Source organism: Exophiala viscosa (genome assembly GCF_022695815.1).
Source record: "Exophiala viscosa unplaced genomic scaffold EDD37scaffold_20, whole genome shotgun sequence".
Classification (NCBI taxonomy): Eukaryota; Fungi; Ascomycota; class Eurotiomycetes; order Chaetothyriales; family Herpotrichiellaceae; genus Exophiala; species Exophiala viscosa.
The window spans coordinates 14,143-33,116 of NW_026944372.1; the positions used below are offsets into that span (position 1 = coordinate 14,143).

The 18,974-nt window shown below is 51.5% G+C and overlaps 7 protein-coding genes across 7 annotated transcripts; 4 read left to right on the forward strand and 3 right to left on the reverse strand.

Annotated features, from left to right (window-relative positions):
* The first annotated feature begins 152 nt into the window (after positions 1-152).
* EDD37DRAFT_643948 (replication factor C subunit 3/5) lies at positions 153-2,022 on the forward strand. The gene is made up of 2 exons (XM_062817458.1): positions 153-395; positions 455-2,022. The coding sequence occupies exons 1-2, from the start codon at positions 253-255 to the stop codon at positions 1,527-1,529; spliced, it is 1,218 nt and encodes a 405-aa protein (XP_062665106.1). The 5' UTR covers positions 153-252; the 3' UTR covers positions 1,530-2,022.
* A 1,407-nt stretch (positions 2,023-3,429) lies between these two features.
* EDD37DRAFT_571534 (uncharacterized protein) lies at positions 3,430-6,528 on the forward strand (the record flags this gene model as incomplete). The annotated part of the gene is made up of 2 exons (XM_062814341.1): positions 3,430-4,421; positions 4,470-6,528. 2 exons carry the CDS (start codon positions 3,430-3,432, stop codon positions 6,526-6,528), a joined length of 3,051 nt encoding a protein of 1,016 aa, XP_062665107.1.
* A 2,020-nt stretch (positions 6,529-8,548) lies between these two features.
* EDD37DRAFT_304872 (GTP cyclohydrolase I) lies at positions 8,549-9,749 on the forward strand. The gene has a single exon (XM_062811242.1). The coding sequence runs from the start codon at positions 8,693-8,695 to the stop codon at positions 9,722-9,724; it is 1,032 nt and encodes a 343-aa protein (XP_062665108.1). The 5' UTR covers positions 8,549-8,692; the 3' UTR covers positions 9,725-9,749.
* Positions 9,750-10,805: 1,056 nt separating this feature from the next.
* On the forward strand, positions 10,806-12,277 carry EDD37DRAFT_571599 (NADH pyrophosphatase; the record flags this gene model as incomplete). Its single annotated transcript, XM_062814343.1, has 3 exons — positions 10,806-11,034; positions 11,080-11,517; positions 11,571-12,277. The coding sequence occupies 3 exons, from the start codon at positions 10,806-10,808 to the stop codon at positions 12,275-12,277; spliced, it is 1,374 nt and encodes a 457-aa protein (XP_062665109.1).
* EDD37DRAFT_304917 (methyltransferase domain-containing protein) lies at positions 12,250-14,527 on the reverse strand. The gene has a single exon (XM_062811243.1). It carries the CDS (start codon positions 14,379-14,381, stop codon positions 12,501-12,503), a length of 1,881 nt encoding a protein of 626 aa, XP_062665110.1. The 5' UTR covers positions 14,382-14,527; the 3' UTR covers positions 12,250-12,500.
* Positions 14,528-14,686: 159 nt separating this feature from the next.
* On the reverse strand, positions 14,687-15,105 carry EDD37DRAFT_304944 (uncharacterized protein). Its single transcript, XM_062811245.1, has one exon. The coding sequence runs from the start codon at positions 15,037-15,039 to the stop codon at positions 14,749-14,751; it is 291 nt and encodes a 96-aa protein (XP_062665111.1). The 5' UTR covers positions 15,040-15,105; the 3' UTR covers positions 14,687-14,748.
* Positions 15,106-15,907: 802 nt separating this feature from the next.
* On the reverse strand, positions 15,908-18,900 carry EDD37DRAFT_304942 (periodic tryptophan protein 2). Its single transcript, XM_062811244.1, has 3 exons — positions 18,823-18,900; positions 18,660-18,772; positions 15,908-18,605 (listed from the first exon to the last, which is right to left on the reverse strand). The coding sequence occupies exons 1-3, from the start codon at positions 18,838-18,840 to the stop codon at positions 16,067-16,069; spliced, it is 2,670 nt and encodes an 889-aa protein (XP_062665112.1). The 5' UTR covers positions 18,841-18,900; the 3' UTR covers positions 15,908-16,066.
* Between the last annotated feature and the right edge of the window lie 74 nt (positions 18,901-18,974).

Genomic DNA, 18,974 nt, shown 5'->3' on the forward strand with positions numbered 1-18,974 from the left:
TGGTCGCATGCGGGCAGGTGAGCATGCAGTCGGCCATCACTTTTGGAGGAAGCCTCGCGGCGGGCCGACGTTCGCCAAGTCTGTTAAAACAGCAACAGGTCTGATCGGATGGCAACCACTTTACTCGTAACGCGTCGTTTGGAGAGCGCGTCACGGAACATTTGATCTGCAGGCACATCCCATCACCAATGCTGTAGCCATCCCCAACTCTTGCTGCGCATAACACCAACATCGCAGTCACACTCTTCCAAGATGTCGGACTACGAAGATGATATGGATGTGGATGCACCTCCGTCGAAGAACAAGGAAATACTATTCAGCTCAGACAACACCGCTGGAAAACAAAAACGAATCGTCGCAGACTTGCCGATAGAGGCAGAGGATAATCTACCATGGTATGTGAAAGACATCTACTCCTGCCCAGGCAATATCGCTAGGAGACTCACTGTTTCAGGGTTGAGAAGTACCGCCCCAGTACACTTGATGATGTGTCCGGACACCAAGATATCCTTGCAACCATCAACAAATTCATCGAGAAGAACAGACTACCCCATCTCCTCCTCTATGGTCCTCCAGGAACGGGAAAGACCTCCACAATCCTGGCTCTTGCCCGTCAAATATACGGTCCCAAGAATATGCGACAGATGGTGCTGGAGCTGAACGCTTCAGATGACCGCGGCATTGATGTCGTGCGGGAACAAATAAAGACATTCGCTTCCACCAAACAAATCTTCAGTACTTCAACACAGCAATCTACGGCCAAAATCGGTCTTGGTGCGTTCAAGTTGATCATTCTGGACGAGGCAGATGCAATGACTTCCGCAGCCCAAATGGCACTGAGGAGAATCATGGAGAAATACACTGCTAACACCAGATTTTGCATTATTGCAAACTACACACATAAACTCTCACCTGCCTTGCTGTCGCGATGTACGAGATTCCGCTTCTCTCCTCTAAAAGAGGCAGACATTCGTCGATTGGTCGACCACGTCATCGCCCAAGAAAATGTCAACATTGCCCCGGAAGCAGTCGATTCCCTAGTCAAATTGTCCAAGGGTGACATGCGAAGAGCACTGAACGTACTACAGGCGTGCCACGCAGGATCAAGGCCACTACCCATGCGTGGGCAGCCTCCAATCAAAGAGTCTGACATCAAATACGAGCTCATTACGAATGACACGATTTACAATTGTATTGCGGCGCCTCATCCCGACGACATCCGGATGATTATGACCACACTGTTGAGCGAACCAGATGTGACAAGTTGTCTGACCACGATCAATGCATTGAAGAGCAGCCGTGGCCTGGCTCTGGCTGATATACTGACTGCATTGGCAGAGGAGCTGCAAAATCTCGAAGTCAGCACGGCCACCAGAGTCACCTGGCTCCAGGGTCTTTCGGAGATTGAGTACAAATTAGCAGGAGGTGGCAGCGAATCAGTGCAAACAGGAGGCATGGTCGGTGTTGTGCGGACTGGTTGCGAGCTGATGGGAGAAAAGGGTGTTGGTGAGAAGATGAATCTAGGATGAAAGGGTACAGTTAAAATTGTGCGGAAGCATGACAATTTTCAGCTACTCAAGTCCAAGAAGTCTCGCTACGCTGTGGTAGGCGGAGCTCATTGAGAGATTGGGCTGATCACGAACAAACCAAAAACCAGTTTGTTTGCATTGCTAGGGGATGTGTTATGCAACATGCATTATCATGGTCAAGATGCTGCTGAACAGCGATACAGCTTCGGAGACCAATCAGATGCTACACCTGGCCGGCTTCGCGGACAGAACCTAGGAGGAGCTCTTATCTGGTTCGAGGATATGGATTAGATGGAAGAGGGTCACAACACCCCCAGATGACCCGTGAATAGAGGTGGATGCCGGGCGACTTATGGTCGTGCGACGCTTTCTTGGGCGACTACGGAGTTCAGACTTGACAAGAGTAATCTGATACTCGATGACCTTCTTACGGCAAGCTTAAAACTGCAGTATAGGCTCAGCATGTCAATACAATCCCAAATCCTGAACACAATCCTGTACCTAACTACTGCACGACCGGGTGTTCCTGCTCCACCCGAGCTAGGTTGCCAAGACTTAATCTTGGCAAGAGGTTCACTCATCTGGAACCTGTAAACCTGGAACTCACTGCCTCTACCTTCTTCATACGTCAACCGCAGGCAACCATGAATTTATACATGGTTCTCTTCTTTCTTCCACGTTTTATTCGCTCTGGCTCTTAGATGCCCGAATGGCGCGACTTACTTCTTCTCCTGTTGATGGTGACACCAGTGCTATCGGCGACGTCAGTTCCAGGCGGTCAGCGGGGTCAATCCGGCTCCTTGTTAACCCAGGATAACGTGCCCAAATGTCGCATATCAGCCAGCTCAACACGTTTGGGAGAAGTTTTCTGCATCCAGAATCTGTAGTTATTGAGTCAACCATTACAGCAAGCCATCTGCCCGGTCCGGGGCCTTCAAGCTGCGAACTCCGCGTGGACTCACCCAAGTTGGCATTGGCCAACAACGCACTCCTTTTCAATTCATCACAAATGACCAATCGCAGAAGTCGATTCTGTGCCGGGCATGAAACCTCTTCAAATGAGACATCTTTTGTTGCCAGCAGGTTATACAGAGGTCGATGACTCGACAAGCCGTGCTCTGACAACCTCGCATGGTTTGTTACGTTTCGTCCAGCTGAAGTGCTGATTGACTAACTATTCCCTTTGATGTCCTGACTTCTTGCAGCTCTATGGAGTCGTCGCCAGGTGGTTAGATATTGCATGCTTGTCCGTGGCAATGTCTATACCACAACGGCGCATATGGTCTGATGGTCGGGGTGAAGCGTTAAGCCATTGTCACGTTTCTTGCCAAGTGCTTGATGGAAGACTACTGCACAACAATGGCGGATGGTGGCGGAAGGATCTTTGTTTTGCACGTATATAGGCTGTCTCCTCTGGTCTCTTGTCATCGTTTAGCGATACATCTGACCTCTTTGCCCCTAAACCCGCGCAAACAACAAAAACCCGCGGTCAAACCTCTCTGAGCGCAATCTCTCAGCGGAGGAATCACAAGTTCACAACAAACCGACAACAACAACAAACTGTAGAGTGTGAGTGATTAGACCTCGACCATCATCAGCACTGGACGTTAGTCTGTGAATGATGGCTGGGAGGAAGAAACAATGGACGAGAGAGAGAGAAGAAGGGAGGTGGAGGAGGGCAAGGTTGAACCAGGTGAGTCTCAAAACGCGGAGTTGCGCAGCCGATGCAAATCACAGCGCTGCCGCGTGCCAAGGCGCTCACGACCCATGCAACTCACTCACTCACGGATCTCCAGACTGCGCAGGAAACACTGAACACCAGCAACAACCACATCGCCCTCGATCACCTTTCAGACCATTCTCTCCTCCCTCCACCGTCACAAATGACTTCCCGAGTTACATGGCGAGGTCTCGACAGAGTCCATCAATGAAGCATCGTCGGCGAGCTGAAGAGGATCCGCGCGAGAGACATTTGAATCGAGAGTGGGAGAGAGACCGGGACCGTGGCGACCAGCGACGTCCTTCACCACCTTTTGGATATCGAGAAGATCGATCAGGCCCTGGTCGAGACAGAGAACAGGCAGGGCGAGGCAGCCGTCGATCGAATAAGAAGTGGCAATTTCGAGATTCGAGGAAATCGCATGGTAGAAGGTCATCCGTTTCACCATCTCGTCCTCACAAATCACAACATTCGCACCCGCCACCCCCAAGGCCGTTTGACGATCGGCCGGGCCGATTTCGTGAATACTCCCCAGATAGGCTGCCCAAACGCAGACGTACGCAGAGTCCATCACCTGCACCTAGCGACAGATTTGGCCCAGTAGGCCAGAGACCTGGTCGCAGTCGAGATCGCTCAGACATCAGTGATAGGCGATCCTCTGTTGCCAGGTCTCGCTCACCTTACCGGGAGCAATCATCTCGCCCTACCCGACCTGATATCAGAGGTCCTGCCGACTCCAGAGCATCCAGTCTTTCCCGCAGACACGATAGACGTTCCATATCGCCACATCATCCTGCCAGATCATCACCTCCGCCTATCAACGAATCGCGACGGGCACTGATCGACGACCAAAAGTCCTCGCAAAAAGACTTTCGACCACCAAAACGACCTCGGGCGGGTAAAGGTCGGCCGTCCGTCGAACAAGGTCAACCTCGTTCCAGGACTCCGTCCGTGGTAGACGACGCAGACAATCGATCAATGGACGGTCAATACCCGGCACGCGGCAATTATGGTGGACATCGAGGACAACAAAGACCGTTTGTCGACACTAGGCAAGCAGCATATGGAGGTTCTCCTCCTTACGCGGGCACCCCGAATAGCTCCTATCATGGCTCACCTCAAGCTGGCTCGCCGTATCACAACCAAAGAGGTGGATGGGGAGGACCGAATGGGTAAGTGGTCAAGCTGTGTCATTCTATCTTATACTAATCAACGTTTAGTCCCATGCATAACTCCTCGCCTCCGTACCGGCAAAACAGCCACCCTGGGCCAGGTGGCATGAACAACCCAAATCCCTACTACCAAAATCAACAACACTACGGAGCTAATCCGCAAGGATATCAACAACCCCCTTATCGAGGTGGTCATGGTCCCAATCGTGGTGGACAGTATCCTCACCAGGGAAAACAAGATCAAAGGTTCAACGGCCCTAGACCAAGGGGTAGAGGCGGCCACTTCAACAACTTGCAATGGACGGCACCCTCCGGTCCCAAACGAGGAGGCTCACACAACAATGATTATCAGGAGGGTCACACTCACCAAGCACATGCATCTCCCACTCCCTCACAAGCAGCTTCGCACGAAGAAAGACAAGCACCCGCCGAAGAAGAAAACCCCTTTAGACCTTCGAAAGAGCTGCAAGTGGAAGATCAAAGAGGCGCGAACCAAAAGGCCCAGAACGACGAACAAGGGGGAACACCTGGTTCCAAGTTCAGCTTTGCGTTCAAGTCAAAAGCTCCTCCTACTGGACCGGCTAAATCCACCAACGACTTCTCAGCCAAACCGAAAGCGCCATTCCAACCTCCTGGCGATCGGCTTCCCCCCACAGAACCGAAAAAGAAGCAGTACGACCGAAACTTCGAGCGTCGAGATGATAGACAAGGTCCTCGGCCTCCTCGGCCTGATTTTGTACACCCAGATCGTCGACATCCCAATGATCGCCACCTGCAGCCGCATGAGCGTAGAGCCGGTCGATCACGCTCTCCGCCCAACAAGAGGCAGAAGACAGAACCCAAGCCACGGCCTACTCTGACACCCGAGTTCGCAGCATCAGAATCGATATACTACCGAAAACCTGGTAATGAGTCGGTAGTAGGTGCAGGCACATATGGAAAAGTATTCAAAGCCATTCACATCTACACCAAAGACAAAGTTGCGCTGAAGAAGATCCGAATGGAAGGTGAACGAGATGGATTCCCAATAACGGCCGTGCGTGAGATCAGACTGTTGCAGCACCTCCGACATCAACATGTTGTCGCGCTCCAAGAGGTCATGGTGGAAAAGAATGAGTGCTTTATGGTTTTTGAATATCTGTCGCACGATCTGACTGGACTCATCAATCATCCTACATTTAAGCTCACACAAGCGCATAAGAAGGATTTGGCGAAGCAGATGTTCAGTGGCTTGGACTACCTCCATCGCCGTGGCGTCCTACACCGCGATATCAAAGCAGCGAATATTTTGGTCTCCAACAAAGGCCAGCTCAAATATGCCGATTTCGGTCTCGCACGCTTCTACACCAAATCACGCAAACTCGACTATACTAATCGCGTCATCACCATCTGGTATCGTCCGCCAGAACTCCTCCTAGGAGAGACCCAGTATGGTCCAGAAGTCGATGTCTGGTCTGCTGCTTGCGTCTTTGTCGAGATGTTCACGAAGAAAGCGATCTTTCCAGGAGAAGGCGGTGAGCTCAGCCAACTTGAAAAGACCTACAACATTCTTGGTACACCGACCCGAGCTGAGTGGCCGGGTATTGTCGATCTCCCCTGGTTCGAACTCATGCAGCCTGCCGAGAAGCGCAAGCGACAATTCGAGACTATTTACAAGGATGTTTTCAGTCCGGCCGGACTTGACTTGGTGCAACAGATGTTCAAGTATGATCCGACGGCACGACCTAACACGGAGGAGGTCCTGAGCCATGGATATTTCACTAAGGAAGAACCGGAGCCTGTCCAAGCCGTCGAGTTGGAAGAAGTCGAGGGCGACTGGCACGAGTTCGAGAGCAAGGCAGCAAGACGAGAGAACGACAAGCGCGAGAAGGAGAGGAAGAAGGAAGAATATATTCGAGAAAAGGAGAAGAGAAAAGCGCGAGATGCGGGTTTGCCAGAACCTAGTGGAGACAAGAGGGCCAGGGTGGACAACACGCCTTCGATGCCGCCTCCGCCGTCGAACGTTGATGGTCCTGCTTCTGCACGACCTTCGATCAACGATTCCGAAACCCGAGAAGATGACAACGACTCGGAAGGTGAAGGCAGTGCACGGATGAGCATGTCGTGAGGCACAACACTGGACATGCTGAGCTCGGGTGCATTTGATGTATGTGTAGATTTTGGTGTTGAATAAAATACCTCCTAGGGCTACGACCTGACTAATGCGATGCTTGCTGGACGAATTGTTATCAAGAAGGTCTCCTACAATAAATAGAATTCTTGTGCTTTGCAGCTCGGAAGCTTATCCGGTTCAGTGGATGTAGATACTCGATGTCCATGGGACTTCTTCGTCTACAAGGTCTGTCCATAAGACCGTGATGCTCCGCGGCCACTATCTCCATCAGTACAAGTCTAGCGACATGCCGTCAAGGCACACGCTGCCATCAAAGAGTTCGCAGTTGCCGTTACGCGATAGATGTACTCCGCGTCCAAGTGGACGATGTCCACTTTCTGGAAGAAGTCTCCATGTCCAACAACGTAGAGTGACGCTACTGTGCGCTTCACGAACACCACGAGTGACATAGACCGTTTGTCATTTTCGTTCGACATTTGCTCCTTGCACTCTGCAATACGGCGTCACCATTCACTCCAAAGGCAGCGCTATCTCGTGAAGCAGACGGCGCATAGACTCCCCGGGAGGACCGCTCAGCGGAGGAAGTGATGCCCTTATTCACGTCCGTTTTAAATACGCGTTCGCGCATCACGGTTTGGAGTCAACGGAACAATCGCGAAGTGATCATGTAGTAAACAAAGAATGGCAGACGGATTGTGTAGAAGGGGTATATATTTCGTGTTATTGCTTGTGGCCTACCTTTGAGGAAACCATATCGACAGCCTCAGCACCTTCATCCGCGCACATAAATACTTGATAGAGTTATTGGCCCTGAACAAATACATACCAACATCACAGCAACGGGTCAAAACATAGCCAGGCCGAGACACTGTGAGTACGCTCCCGGTCTTTCCAGGCCTTGGAAGGCATGCTGCGTATGAGAACGACATGGTGCAGCCGCTGACAGAGGTGTTCATTAGGTTCAGGCCGTTGCTAGATCCGCATCTGGCCATACGGGTATACAGATATAGTCACCAACCTTCCTTGCCGTCGGCTTCAGTGACACAGTTAGCACAACGATGTGTTACTGGCAAGAGATAGGTGTGCGATATATCTGCCAGAACTGTCGATCGACAAGATACGGTGTCGACAAGTATCGAGTGCCTTATCGTGGCCGCCAGGGCGAGATATACTGTGGGGGATATCCTTGTCTGAACTCGCAGTCCTGGCCAGTGAAAAGCATGCGGGCCAATAGCTATGGACTGGGGACGAGGAATGAATACTATGTCTGCTGGAATTGTCAATCCGCAAGACGAAGACAGTGGTCGCGTCTGTAAGGATCTGTTGAGGTATACCTTTGCCCAAAAGCGCTCTGGAGCAGGGTTTGGTGGTAGCTCGAAACGCTTTTCGGTCTTGTTGAGCTGTTTATGTTGAACATGCGGAAGATATCAGACAAGCTCACAAAATTCGTGCTGTGGGGGCGCAACAATGTAATGCAATGACATGACATAGCTGACGGGCGACGGTCAGGTGCTGCAGAAGTGGACCGTGATAGTCCTGCTCTGATGGCCATTTTGGCTTTTGATGTATGATATAGACACTTTTTCAGGGCTGTTGTGACGATGTCTGCATGGCTCTGCTGATGAGCTCGTCGAGGGATTCCAGCATTGGGCACCTTGGTCATCGCGAGAGATATATTCTTACCAATACATGATCGATATGAGAAACTCCTTCATGGTGCATGTCATGACCTTTTAAGGAAAGCACCGTTCGGTCTTCGTCCTTTGCAGTGGGCAATGTATGCCTGATGAAATGGAGAAGTCGAAGTATGAATGTAAGCAATACTGATCAGAACGAACAGGCGCTAAGCACTTCGGCAACCTACAGGTAAGAAAAAGGGAAGGTTAGGCGACAATAGCGCCCGGAAGATCTTGCTGTTCGTCATTCTGCATACGGACCATCGTGTGGCTGCAGGGGTCAAAATCAACCCCAGAAAAATTGTTATGCCGCTCATGCGTGTACGCGGGCAGACTCATAGAACGACGCTTCACATGACGGCCATCTACACTTGACAAGAGCTCACCATTCCGCGGTCCCTCCCACAAGGAAAATACTTCCTAGCGACGCCCTCAACGTGCAACGATCATGCTAATCGCATGAATCGCTTTCTCGAACCAAAATGAGCCAAAATTTCCCCAAGATACCCTCCTCCGGCAACGTCTCTCCTCCCTTGCGCCCGAAACCTCGCTCAGCGATACCCTCCCATCTTTTGAATGGTGGCTCTCCTCTACATCAAACACCAACGACTACCCGCGCCCAGGAACGGGAAAACCTCGCTTCGTCCATACAGAGCACGTTCAGCGGAAGGAAGACAGTAGACCTGGGAGACTCCCAGAGTACGGAAAGAACGATGCAGAGTACTTCATGGGTTGGTCTCACCGATGGAACAGAAGATAGCGAGTCAAAGCGACCCACAAGGCTACAGGAACCTGCTCGAGATGAACGGGACGAGGCACCCATGACTCCTCCAGCGACCATATCCCGTCCTGCGAGTCCTTACACAGCAAATCCACCTATCGACTTCGATGGTCTGAGCTGGCCATCCACAGGCACCCGCGAAAGGCTCGAACAGACTCCGGAAGAAGCTCAAGCTCGTTTGGACAAGCTTGCAGGTGCCGTCAAGACTATTTTTGAATGCATTGGAGAAGATCCTGAGAGGGAAGGTCTTCGCGACACTCCTCTACGTTATGCGCAAGCTCTGATGTACTTCACGAAAGGCTATGAAGAGAATGTACGCGATCTGGTCAACGGCGCCGTCTTCCATGAGGACCACGACGAGTTGGTCATTGTCAGAGACATCGAGGTTTTCAGCTTGTGCGAACACCACATGGTCCCCTTCACCGGCAAGATGCACATCGGCTACATACCTAACAAGAGGGTTCTGGGTCTGAGCAAGTTTGCGCGCCTGGCCGAGATGTTCTCGCGCCGGTTACAGGTTCAGGAACGTCTGACCAAACAAGTTGCTTTAGCGATCGCCGAAGTTCTCAAACCTCAGGGGGTCGCTGTGGTTATGGAGAGCAGTCATCTGTGCATGGTCATGCGAGGTGTTCAAAAGACCTCGAGCACTACCACGACGAGTTGTATGCTCGGCGCTATGAGGAGCAGCGCAAAAACGAGGGAGGAATTCTTGAGCCTCCTCAACCGGAAGTGATGACTCACATTCGACCTGTTCTGGAGGAGTAGCTCGGAACAGGCTTGTGTCATTTCAACATGAGATATCGCCCCTCAACGGCGGTGTCGAACCTCTCTCGGGGGTTGCAGGATCTGAAGCAAATTGCTCGGATCCTAGATTTATGCATTTGTTGGCCACCAAATTTCGGCCCAATTTCAACCAAGATACCCTGCCATGCATCAACGCAATGGCATAAGTGCGACTTCCAGCCATTTCCAGCCTCGTCATACGAATATGCCCCGATCTCAACGACGGGGGTACCTCCTTCTCGTGTAAAGGGAAGCGCCAAATGCAGCCCAGCTGGCCTTTTGTTATGAGGGCTATCAGATGTGCTGCAACGATGGCTGACCTGAGGCTCTTGTATGCATATTGGCTGTGTCCTCTCCATGGCTCTGCTCCACAGAAACCGGTTACCAGTCCTACTAGGACGCTTGGCATCCTCGTTGACCTTGTCCCACCATTTACCAGAGTCAATGGGTGTGATCGTGGAGCGGGAATGGATGTCATTATGACGGCTTGCTGTTGGTGGTACTGCGTGGCATTCGCATCCTGTTCGGTTTGCCCGGCTGGTGAGATTTGTTTGGCCGGTCACCATCGGCACAATATCAAGTCTTTCGACAGGATGCGCCCGGTGTAGGTCTATGAAGTACACTTACGGACTACATCCCTGTTAGCCTCGGGACATTCTCAAAGACGTCATTGGCGGAGTGCATCAACCGAACAGTAGCCTCAGATATAGAATCACGTGTGCGGGGCGATATATCTTTGATCTCATCGCCGCGCTTCTGCCGTTGCTGCCCCCCATTTTTGATTGCAAATCGTCATGATGCCCGAGGCAGAGCAGATCAGATCAGAAAATATGGGCTCGTTTTTGTAATCGCGGGTCTCCGATTTTCGGGTTTAAACAATGGTGATTGGGTTCGTGGAGAAGCACGCAAGTTGAGCTCATCGAGTAGGAGATCTGGGTATCATCTGGATTCTTCATCTGCAGCTAATCCCCCATATCGTCTTCTCATTCAGTCTCGACCAACTCCCTGTGCCGTACCTCCCTCGCTTTTGCATGTTCAAGTCTGTCTGTAAACGTCCTCGATCTGCACTCCTGCTACGACTTCCGAGGACAAGAGCTGTTCATTCTCGACTTCCTCCTGGTGTCCGCAATCCTTCTGTTTTTACAGCATCAAACACAATGGCCGTGCCTCCGCAACCAGATCTACCGCATCCCGCACACTTGGACCGCGACTCTGCCCTCGGTCGCAAGTTTGGCAAAGAAGTCACAAATTACTTTGGAGGTCAGGTCACTTAACGAGGTTACGAACTATGACTGACTGTGCCAGGCTCGCCCATAAACAGACTATCCTTCCTGCGTGATGACCAGAGCTTCCTTGCTGGTGCATTCGCCCATCCTACCGCCAGGTTTATGGTCTTCAAAGACCTGTCTCCTCTGATCAAATCCCCGACGGAGATCCACTACGCCACATACGACGATATCAAGTCACTGGTACCAACAAACCCCTTTGAAAAGACGGAGAAAGAGATCATCGAAGACTTTGACTCCCGGATAGACACCCCGCAATTGATCTTCCTGGGTATAGACGAGAAGGTGAAAGATGGCTTTTCATTCAAGAACTTCCTCGGCGGGCCACACTGGGCTATAGACATTACGCCAAAGAAGACGTACGAGAAGAAAGCAAAGGATCTGACTGAGAAGTTTGTGGCCGATGGGCTGAAGTTCAGCGAGGGCATGAGAGCTATGAGCTTTCCGGCCGATGTTGGTGAGTCTGAGGAGCAGCCATTGCAGAGGCTATGTTGCTGACAAATCCCCCAGCTGCCCAATATGCCCAAGGACGTCACTACCTTGACTGGAACTACCGCAACACCTTCTGTGGAACATGTGGACATCGCACACTATCTGTCCATGCTGGCGCGAAACGGATATGCCCGCCCAAGGACAAGGCTCAGAACCCGCCAGAGCGAGAGGCCTGCAGTACGCGAACGACATTGTCCAACCTGACATTCCCTAGAACAGACCCAACCATCATCGTGGCAGTCTTGAGCCACGACAGCAAGCGCCTTCTACTGGGTCGCCAGAAAAGATGGCCACCGTATTGGTTCTCGACGCTGGCGGGATTCATCGAGCCCGCGGAAAGTGTCGAGGACGCTGTCCGAAGAGAGGTCTGGGAAGAAAGCGGCGTGGTCTTGTCTCGAGTTCTTGTTCACTCAACCCAGCCTTGGCCATATCCAGCCAATCTCATGATTGGATGTATTGCGCAGGTTGCCAGTGTTGAGGATGAGACCATAAAGCTGGAGTATGATCCTGAACTCGAAATCGCGAAGTGGTTCACCTTGGAGGAAGTTCAGGAGGCACTGCAATATGGTACCAGCGGGCTCGGTGACACTGCTCCTGAAGGGTACAAGGAGGGTAACTTGAGGTTGCCTCCGAGAACGGCCATTGCCAATCAGCTCATCACGGCTGTGGTAGAAGGAGGATTCCTGGAGGGTGTCACACCCTTGGCGACAGCGAATAAGCTGTAAGTTGTACAGGTGAGATAGGTGGTCGCCTATAGATGGACCCAAGCTGGTTCTGACATAAATCAGGTCGTAGATGGGGGATCGTCCGGAGATAGACAGCAATGAAGATCTGTAGATGTGTCTGACAGCCTCAAGCTCAGCCTCAAGCTCAACCTCAGCCTCGTTAGGGTTGCCATCCCTTCCATTTTGGTTTGCTTCGCGAATTTGTCTGTTCTCACGTGAGCCTTCAAGTGGGTGGTGACACATCGTCCATTTCCTTCTTTATCCCCACAACGACAAAGTTCCTGGGAGACTGTTTATAATCAAATACAATATCCACCCACGCGTCCTTGACACAGTCCTGCTCGCGCAAGAACAGCCACCGGTCCGTAACAATGATACTTTCGACCACCCCGGCACTGAACGCCATCAAACTCCAAATCACGGCGAGATTCTTCTTCGCGTAGCCCCACTTGTGTTCGTATTCGTCGATGACATCGTCCGTCAAGTCTCTCGTCTTTTCGCGAATCATATCTCCATCCGTAGGATCGTTGACAAGTTTGGCAAGCGCGCCATGCACGTATGCGCGGAAACTTGTGAAACATGCTTTTCGGAGGGATCCGACGATAAGGGGTGTGCCGTTGGTGTCGCGGCCTGTTATACTGCCTCCGGCTAGACTTTCTGGGTCACCGGGGTATTGGTGCACGACGCCGAGATCAAGAAGGATACGTTGAAGGAGGGTACGGTAGAAGTGCCGTCGGAAGAAGGCTTCGGAGTCCTCGGGGCCCCAGTTGTAGGGGGCTTGCACGGCCATCATGCGTGCTGTGATGTTGAGTTTGACGCCCGCGCCGGAGGCGTGCGGGAAGTCAGCCTGGCCCTCGCTCTCGCTCGTGGGGTATGTGAAGGTCTCGAGAGTGCGGGACATGGGGAACCCGTGAGGATCGTAGGCTGAGCCGGTGGCTTCGAGGCGTGGGTGATTAGGGCGGAGTTGGGGGAGTTTGTAGGATGCTGGGCCGAGACGTTCGGTGAGGAGGTTGTAGCAGCATCCTATTATTGCGACTGCTGAGATTGAGGGGTTCAAAGTCAAAGAGCGGAGGCCGTGATGTGAGAGGTTGCCGCAGGAGTGCAGTGAGACTACCATTGCTTTGGGGCGGGATGAAACGGATTCGGTGGTGTTGCCGTTGTTGGGGGTCTTTGTGGTGTGCTCTGGTGGATGCTCATCGTCGTTGTTGTCCTCGTCTGGATATAATATGTTCTCGAGATGCCCGTCCTTGACGTCGTGCTCGATATACGTCATTGACCCTTTGCTGGAGTCAAATCCGTTGGTGAGATCGTTGGAAGCTAGGATCACGTCTGGGATAGGAGAGTCATCTGTTTGTTCTTCGGGTGGTGGTGTCGGCATGCCGTTGTTCAGAGCAAGTTGACGTTTCCATTCTTTCTTATTGCGCATGATTTTCTCCCTTTTGGCCAGTTTGGCGTGTACGTCCATTGCTTGAGCGCCGGCGATATTGTGGTGTTTGCGCTCGATGGCAATGACGTGCTTGTTGTATGGTGGTGAGGCCAGTGTTCGGCCTAGGTAGTTCTGTCCTGATCCGAAGTCGACCACCGAAATGGGCTCCTGTAGTCGTTCTGACACCTCCGTCGAGAGCTTGTCCACGTATGCTGCAAAGTTGGTGACTTCGTGGACTTTCTTGGTTTTCATACCGACCGAGATGTGCCTTGGCATGTCTGGGATGTTGTCTAAGACTGGCTGAAATCGTCGTTGTAGACAGTGTTTTCGAACTGTGTGAACGTAGTCTAACAGTGTCTGTGGTGGGATGGGTATTCCATTTTGTTGAATTGTAGCGTTCTCGAACTTGGATAGTTCTTCGCGAAGAAGGAGATCCAGCACATCGTCAATGGTCACGAGATCGAACCAGTCGCGCCAGTCTTGCGGGAGGACATGGGTGTACAGGTCTGGCTCCCTTGTGAGGAAGTCCAAAATGTGCACACCACCGCAGAGATTGCGGAAGAGGTCTGAGGTCGTTGCAAATGATAGTACGGACTGGACATATTCATCTTCAGATGTCCAGTCTGGACGTAGAGGGAGGCTCGGTCGCTTATGCGGCTTAGACTCCCCTGGAGACATGTTGGGAGGGTGTTTAGGACAAACGGTTGGACAACATGGCAGAGTATGGGCTTCACATGTCAACCATGCGACAGAACTCCCGTCAGGACATATATCGACGTAAACAGCGTCGAAAGGAGTAAAGCCGTGTTTGAGTCGAACCAGAAAATTCAGAAGTCAGTCAATGCCAAGATCAGAATTCAGCCTCGTAGCCTTGTTACAATTGGACATTCAGCCTCGTCAGTTGTAACATTTCAGGATCTGCTGGAAGTGGTCTCAGAGTTCATAGCATATCATACATCGTTCATGCAACTATGATTACAGAGGTCTATCCAAAGTACGGTATAGGACGCCCACCAACTTCTCTCGGTATCGGGAACCTCCTCGCTCAAGTCGCTCTGTGCTGCGACGGTGCCCTCGTCTTCTCCATTTCAAAGTACTTGCTGACATTGTCGGGGATCATATCACTGTTTCCTTTCAGAGTCTTCTCATCATCCGATTCAAGAGCTTTGTTGCCTTCGACTTTGTTGTATAGATTTCGAAGTTCTTGAACCTTGGACTGACGATCGAGTTCAGGGTTGTAGTTGAGATGACGCTTCAAGACGGTCTTCTCAAACCCGCTAATATGTCTTGGATGAATGGAAACACCGCGATAGTCCTGTGCTTGGCCCTCCTCCATAAGGTGCGTGGTTCACATCCGTGCGTTTATGGAGCGGATGGACAGTGGGCATGCTACAAGGCTGAATCCAGCGAGCTTTGTCCTTTAACACGTTCGAAAGCAATGAGACTTGAGTAGGGCACGGCAGGTGTTTTTTGTTTTGTATTCATAACTCGTACAAATTGACCAAAGTGGCATCCACTCGGGAAAGCTGGGGTCGGATCCAATGCTCTCTTCGCCCCAGCATCAATGTTCTGATCATCATTCCAAGATCGTTTCAGCACCGCTCCCTTATGATCCGACTTGAACCGCCCAAAGGTGTCTGCTAATCCATGCATTCACCACCGTCATTCGCCGACAGGACCTCGAAAGATCATGCTGTCATTCAACGACCTTTCGGCTTCTGGGGACACGAGCGTTCATGTATGTCAATGTTGGCCTTGGTGTCGCCGTAGCCGCAGTAGCGGCAGTAAGAAATGGCCGTCTTGCCATAGTCGATCACGGTGTTGATCAATCCTCCGAGGTTCAACATGTTGATAGTCTTGACTTCGAGCAACTGTGGTGATATTTGTATAAGCTTTTGAGCCAGGTGGGCGTATGTGTGGTTCTCTGGTATTGAGCCGGGTAGAGGTGTGTTGGATTTGTCGTCGTTGTTATCGAGGTTGGGTAATCGGAGTGGGTTGTGGTTATGGGTATGGGGACCAGCTGTTTCCCGAGAACCAAAGGCCATATTTATACCACATGTGGCGAAGGTGCGTTTGTGTTCTGTTTGACCGAACGGTTTGCCAGATGTTGGTTGTCGTCGTCCGGACAAACCCAATAGGAGTCAGGGTTCGTGAGCGGCCAGCTTAGTGACAGCCTTGACTCTGCATGGCCAGGTCAATCATGGCACAGTGATGTAGTCTGCTACTTGCGCGTCACTCCCAAGCACGCCGTTGATGATGCCATACGTCAAGGCTTCAATGCCACTGCATGCTGTACTCCTGTCGAAACCTTCCCAATTGCCAAGTTGATCCTAACTAGGGCCGGAAATAGATTGTCGTCAGCCTCAGTCAAGGCCCATCCATTCGCCCTGGTCGTCCGCGACATCACCGTCCTCGACGCCATTAGTGAGCGTTTTCTGCTCTCCTCCGAGCAGAGACAATGCAGATGAGTCTTTCACCGATGCTTGCTGACACAGAAACTCAATCTCAAACGCATTTCGTTCGCTCAGACTTCGCACCGTCCTGCCTACACCGTCTACTCCACGCAACACCGCCCGAAGTTCGCTGGCGAATTCACCCTGCCTTTCTTTGACGTAGCGTCCATGTACACTAAGCACCTCGCCTACCCAGCGTAGCGCAAACTCAAGATGAGGGCTGTTCTCCATTTGTTGCCCAAGGAGCAGCAAGAGGCGGCTAAGGTAGACTTTTGGCAGCTCCCGGACCAGATGTGGTATAGTGTCATAAGGTACAGATTGATAGACTTTTCGCAGAAGACTCTTGTCGTTGAGTCTGAACGCCATGATCAAGGCCTTGAGATATTCTGGCTCAAACTGCTTGAGAATAGCCCGGATATTTTGAGGCGTGACGTCAATGTCGAGGTCGAACGGATCAAAGTCTTCCATACCAGTATCGTCTAGGCTGTAAATAAGCAGGCCTTCCGTACTGGAGGCGCAGAAGCTCCTGCCGGTAGGCGCAAACTCGATGCTGGTGATGCGGACTTCTGGTCGGAGGGTTCTAGCAGTTGCGTCCCGGCCTCGCTTCGCTCCTGGAAGACTTCTGTCGAGGCGGTCTTCGAGATCGCTCGCTTCTCCTTCGGTGTCGATCATTGCACTCGGAAGGCCGTTAGACATGATAGCAGCAGAGTTAAGAAACTCCTGCGTGCCATCCAGACTCAGATTGACAGACACGGTGAATTTCTTGATCAGGGTCAGTGTCGTAACAGAATACAGGCAAATGTATTTGCTGCTACCGGCTGCTAGAAGGCATGTGCCATCGGCAGAATATGTTACTGAGTTGAAGGCTTTCGTTCCCGGTGTCGAAGCTGCTGTGCGCCGTGATGTAAGTGTGCGGCCTCCACTAACGTCTCGCCGACCATCAACGCCAGACTCTTGAACTGATGTATTTAGATTCCAGAAGGTGAGTTGCCCATCCAAAGTTGAAGCAGCGATCTGCGCCGAATCAGGGCGTATTGCCACACATAGCAGATCCGACATGAGTTGCATTACTTCAGAGCTCTGTGTCCTGTTGAACACAGACCAGACACGGATGGTATGATCCCAAGATCCGGAAACCAGATATCGACCATCAGGGGTGAATGCAAGAGTGGATATTGGACCTTCGTGGCCTGAAAGTTGATCGAGAAGGGCACCTGTCTGCACGGACCAGAGATGAATGTCGAAAGAGTCGTGAGACCCTGCACATACTACCTCGGCAGCAGGGTCGATTGCGACACAGGAGAAAGAAAGCCGCGTCGGAGCAGTGAAGGTCCTGAAATTGCGATATCTGAGCATGTCCCAGGCACGTACCGACCCATCAAGAGAAGAGGTAAAGAGTATGTTGCCTCTTCTCGAGTATGCCGAAGCAGTGACTGCGGAGCTGTGTTCTGTGAACGTTGCAATGTGGAAGCCTGAGGATATGTCCCAGATTTTGATCAGGCCATCATCGGCTCCTGTGATGATACGTGTGGAGTCTGGAGAGTATGAGATTGTGGTAAGAGAGTCGAGATGGGAAGATTGCTTTAGGATATTCGATTCGGATGCGTGCTCCCATACAAGTAATTGTCCAGTCTTCGAAGAGCCCAAAGCCAGCCACTCTCCTGTCTTGTTGATCGCCACGGTAGATATTGGTGATGATGCCATGGAAAGGCTGTGTATGTTCGAGAACGAGGGGATGTCGTAGAGAGAAAAGAGACCATTGGCGAAGCAGACGGTCAGAAGGTTTGTTGTGGGATGGAAGGCAGCGCATTTCAGCTTAGCCGTTTGCATGAAGTACTCTCTCTGCACAATCCTCCACCTCTCGTCGCCAGGATCTGCTGTCTCTTCCTCATCTTGCTGGCTGGCCACGAACTCCCACCGAAAGAGAGCTCCGTCCTCGCTGACAGTGAAGATCGATTCCTGACTAGCTGAAAACCAAGCATTCCTGACTTGTTGCCTGTGACCGGACAAGACTGTGGGCTCGAAGCCTTCTTCTGGATCGAGACTCCATATTCGGGCAGTCAGATCCTTGGAAGCACTCAAGAAGAATCTTGAGTCGCCGGACCAGCTCATATGCCTAACCTCGTCAAAATGACCACCGTATTCCCTATGTAGGATGAAAGGTGCAAATTCAAGGTCTCCGTTTGCACCTCCAGTAGGTGTTGAAGGAGTTCTCCATGCTTGTATTTTCCGCCCAAGTCCAACAACAAAATAGTGTCCGTCGGGAGAGAAAGCAAGGGCACTGATGGGCGTTTTGAAGGTGAAATGATAGATGGCGAGTCTCCGTGGAAATATTGACAGAATGGCCCGGCCGTCTTCGTCAATCGTCAGTAGCAGATTTCCATCGGGCGTCAGGTCAAGATGTGTGATGTTCTTTCGATGTGAGAAGGGAAGCGTATAACTCGTGTTTCTAGTACCTTAGAGTTAGCACACATTTTCCCATTGGAAAGTCCAACATCCATACTTCGTCAAGTTGAACACAGTCACTCTGTTGCCCACGGGCGACAGTAGAGAGTTGCCATCGGGTGTGAAGACAAGGTTGCCCCTGCCGTAGACGGTGCCCAGGAGGTTTGAAAACTGTAGAGGTTGTCAGAAGTATGTCCATTTTCAGTGTCTGTCATGCGCACCTTGAATTCCGTCTTCATGGTCTCATGGTGTCACAGTCTGGATTGTCGCAATTCCTAGGCAGAGATCGTCAAACAAACTGCGGCTTCAAAAAAAAGTCGTCGGAGAAAATAATGCTTTGCGCCGGCACTAACTCTACCTGGGATTAGCTTGA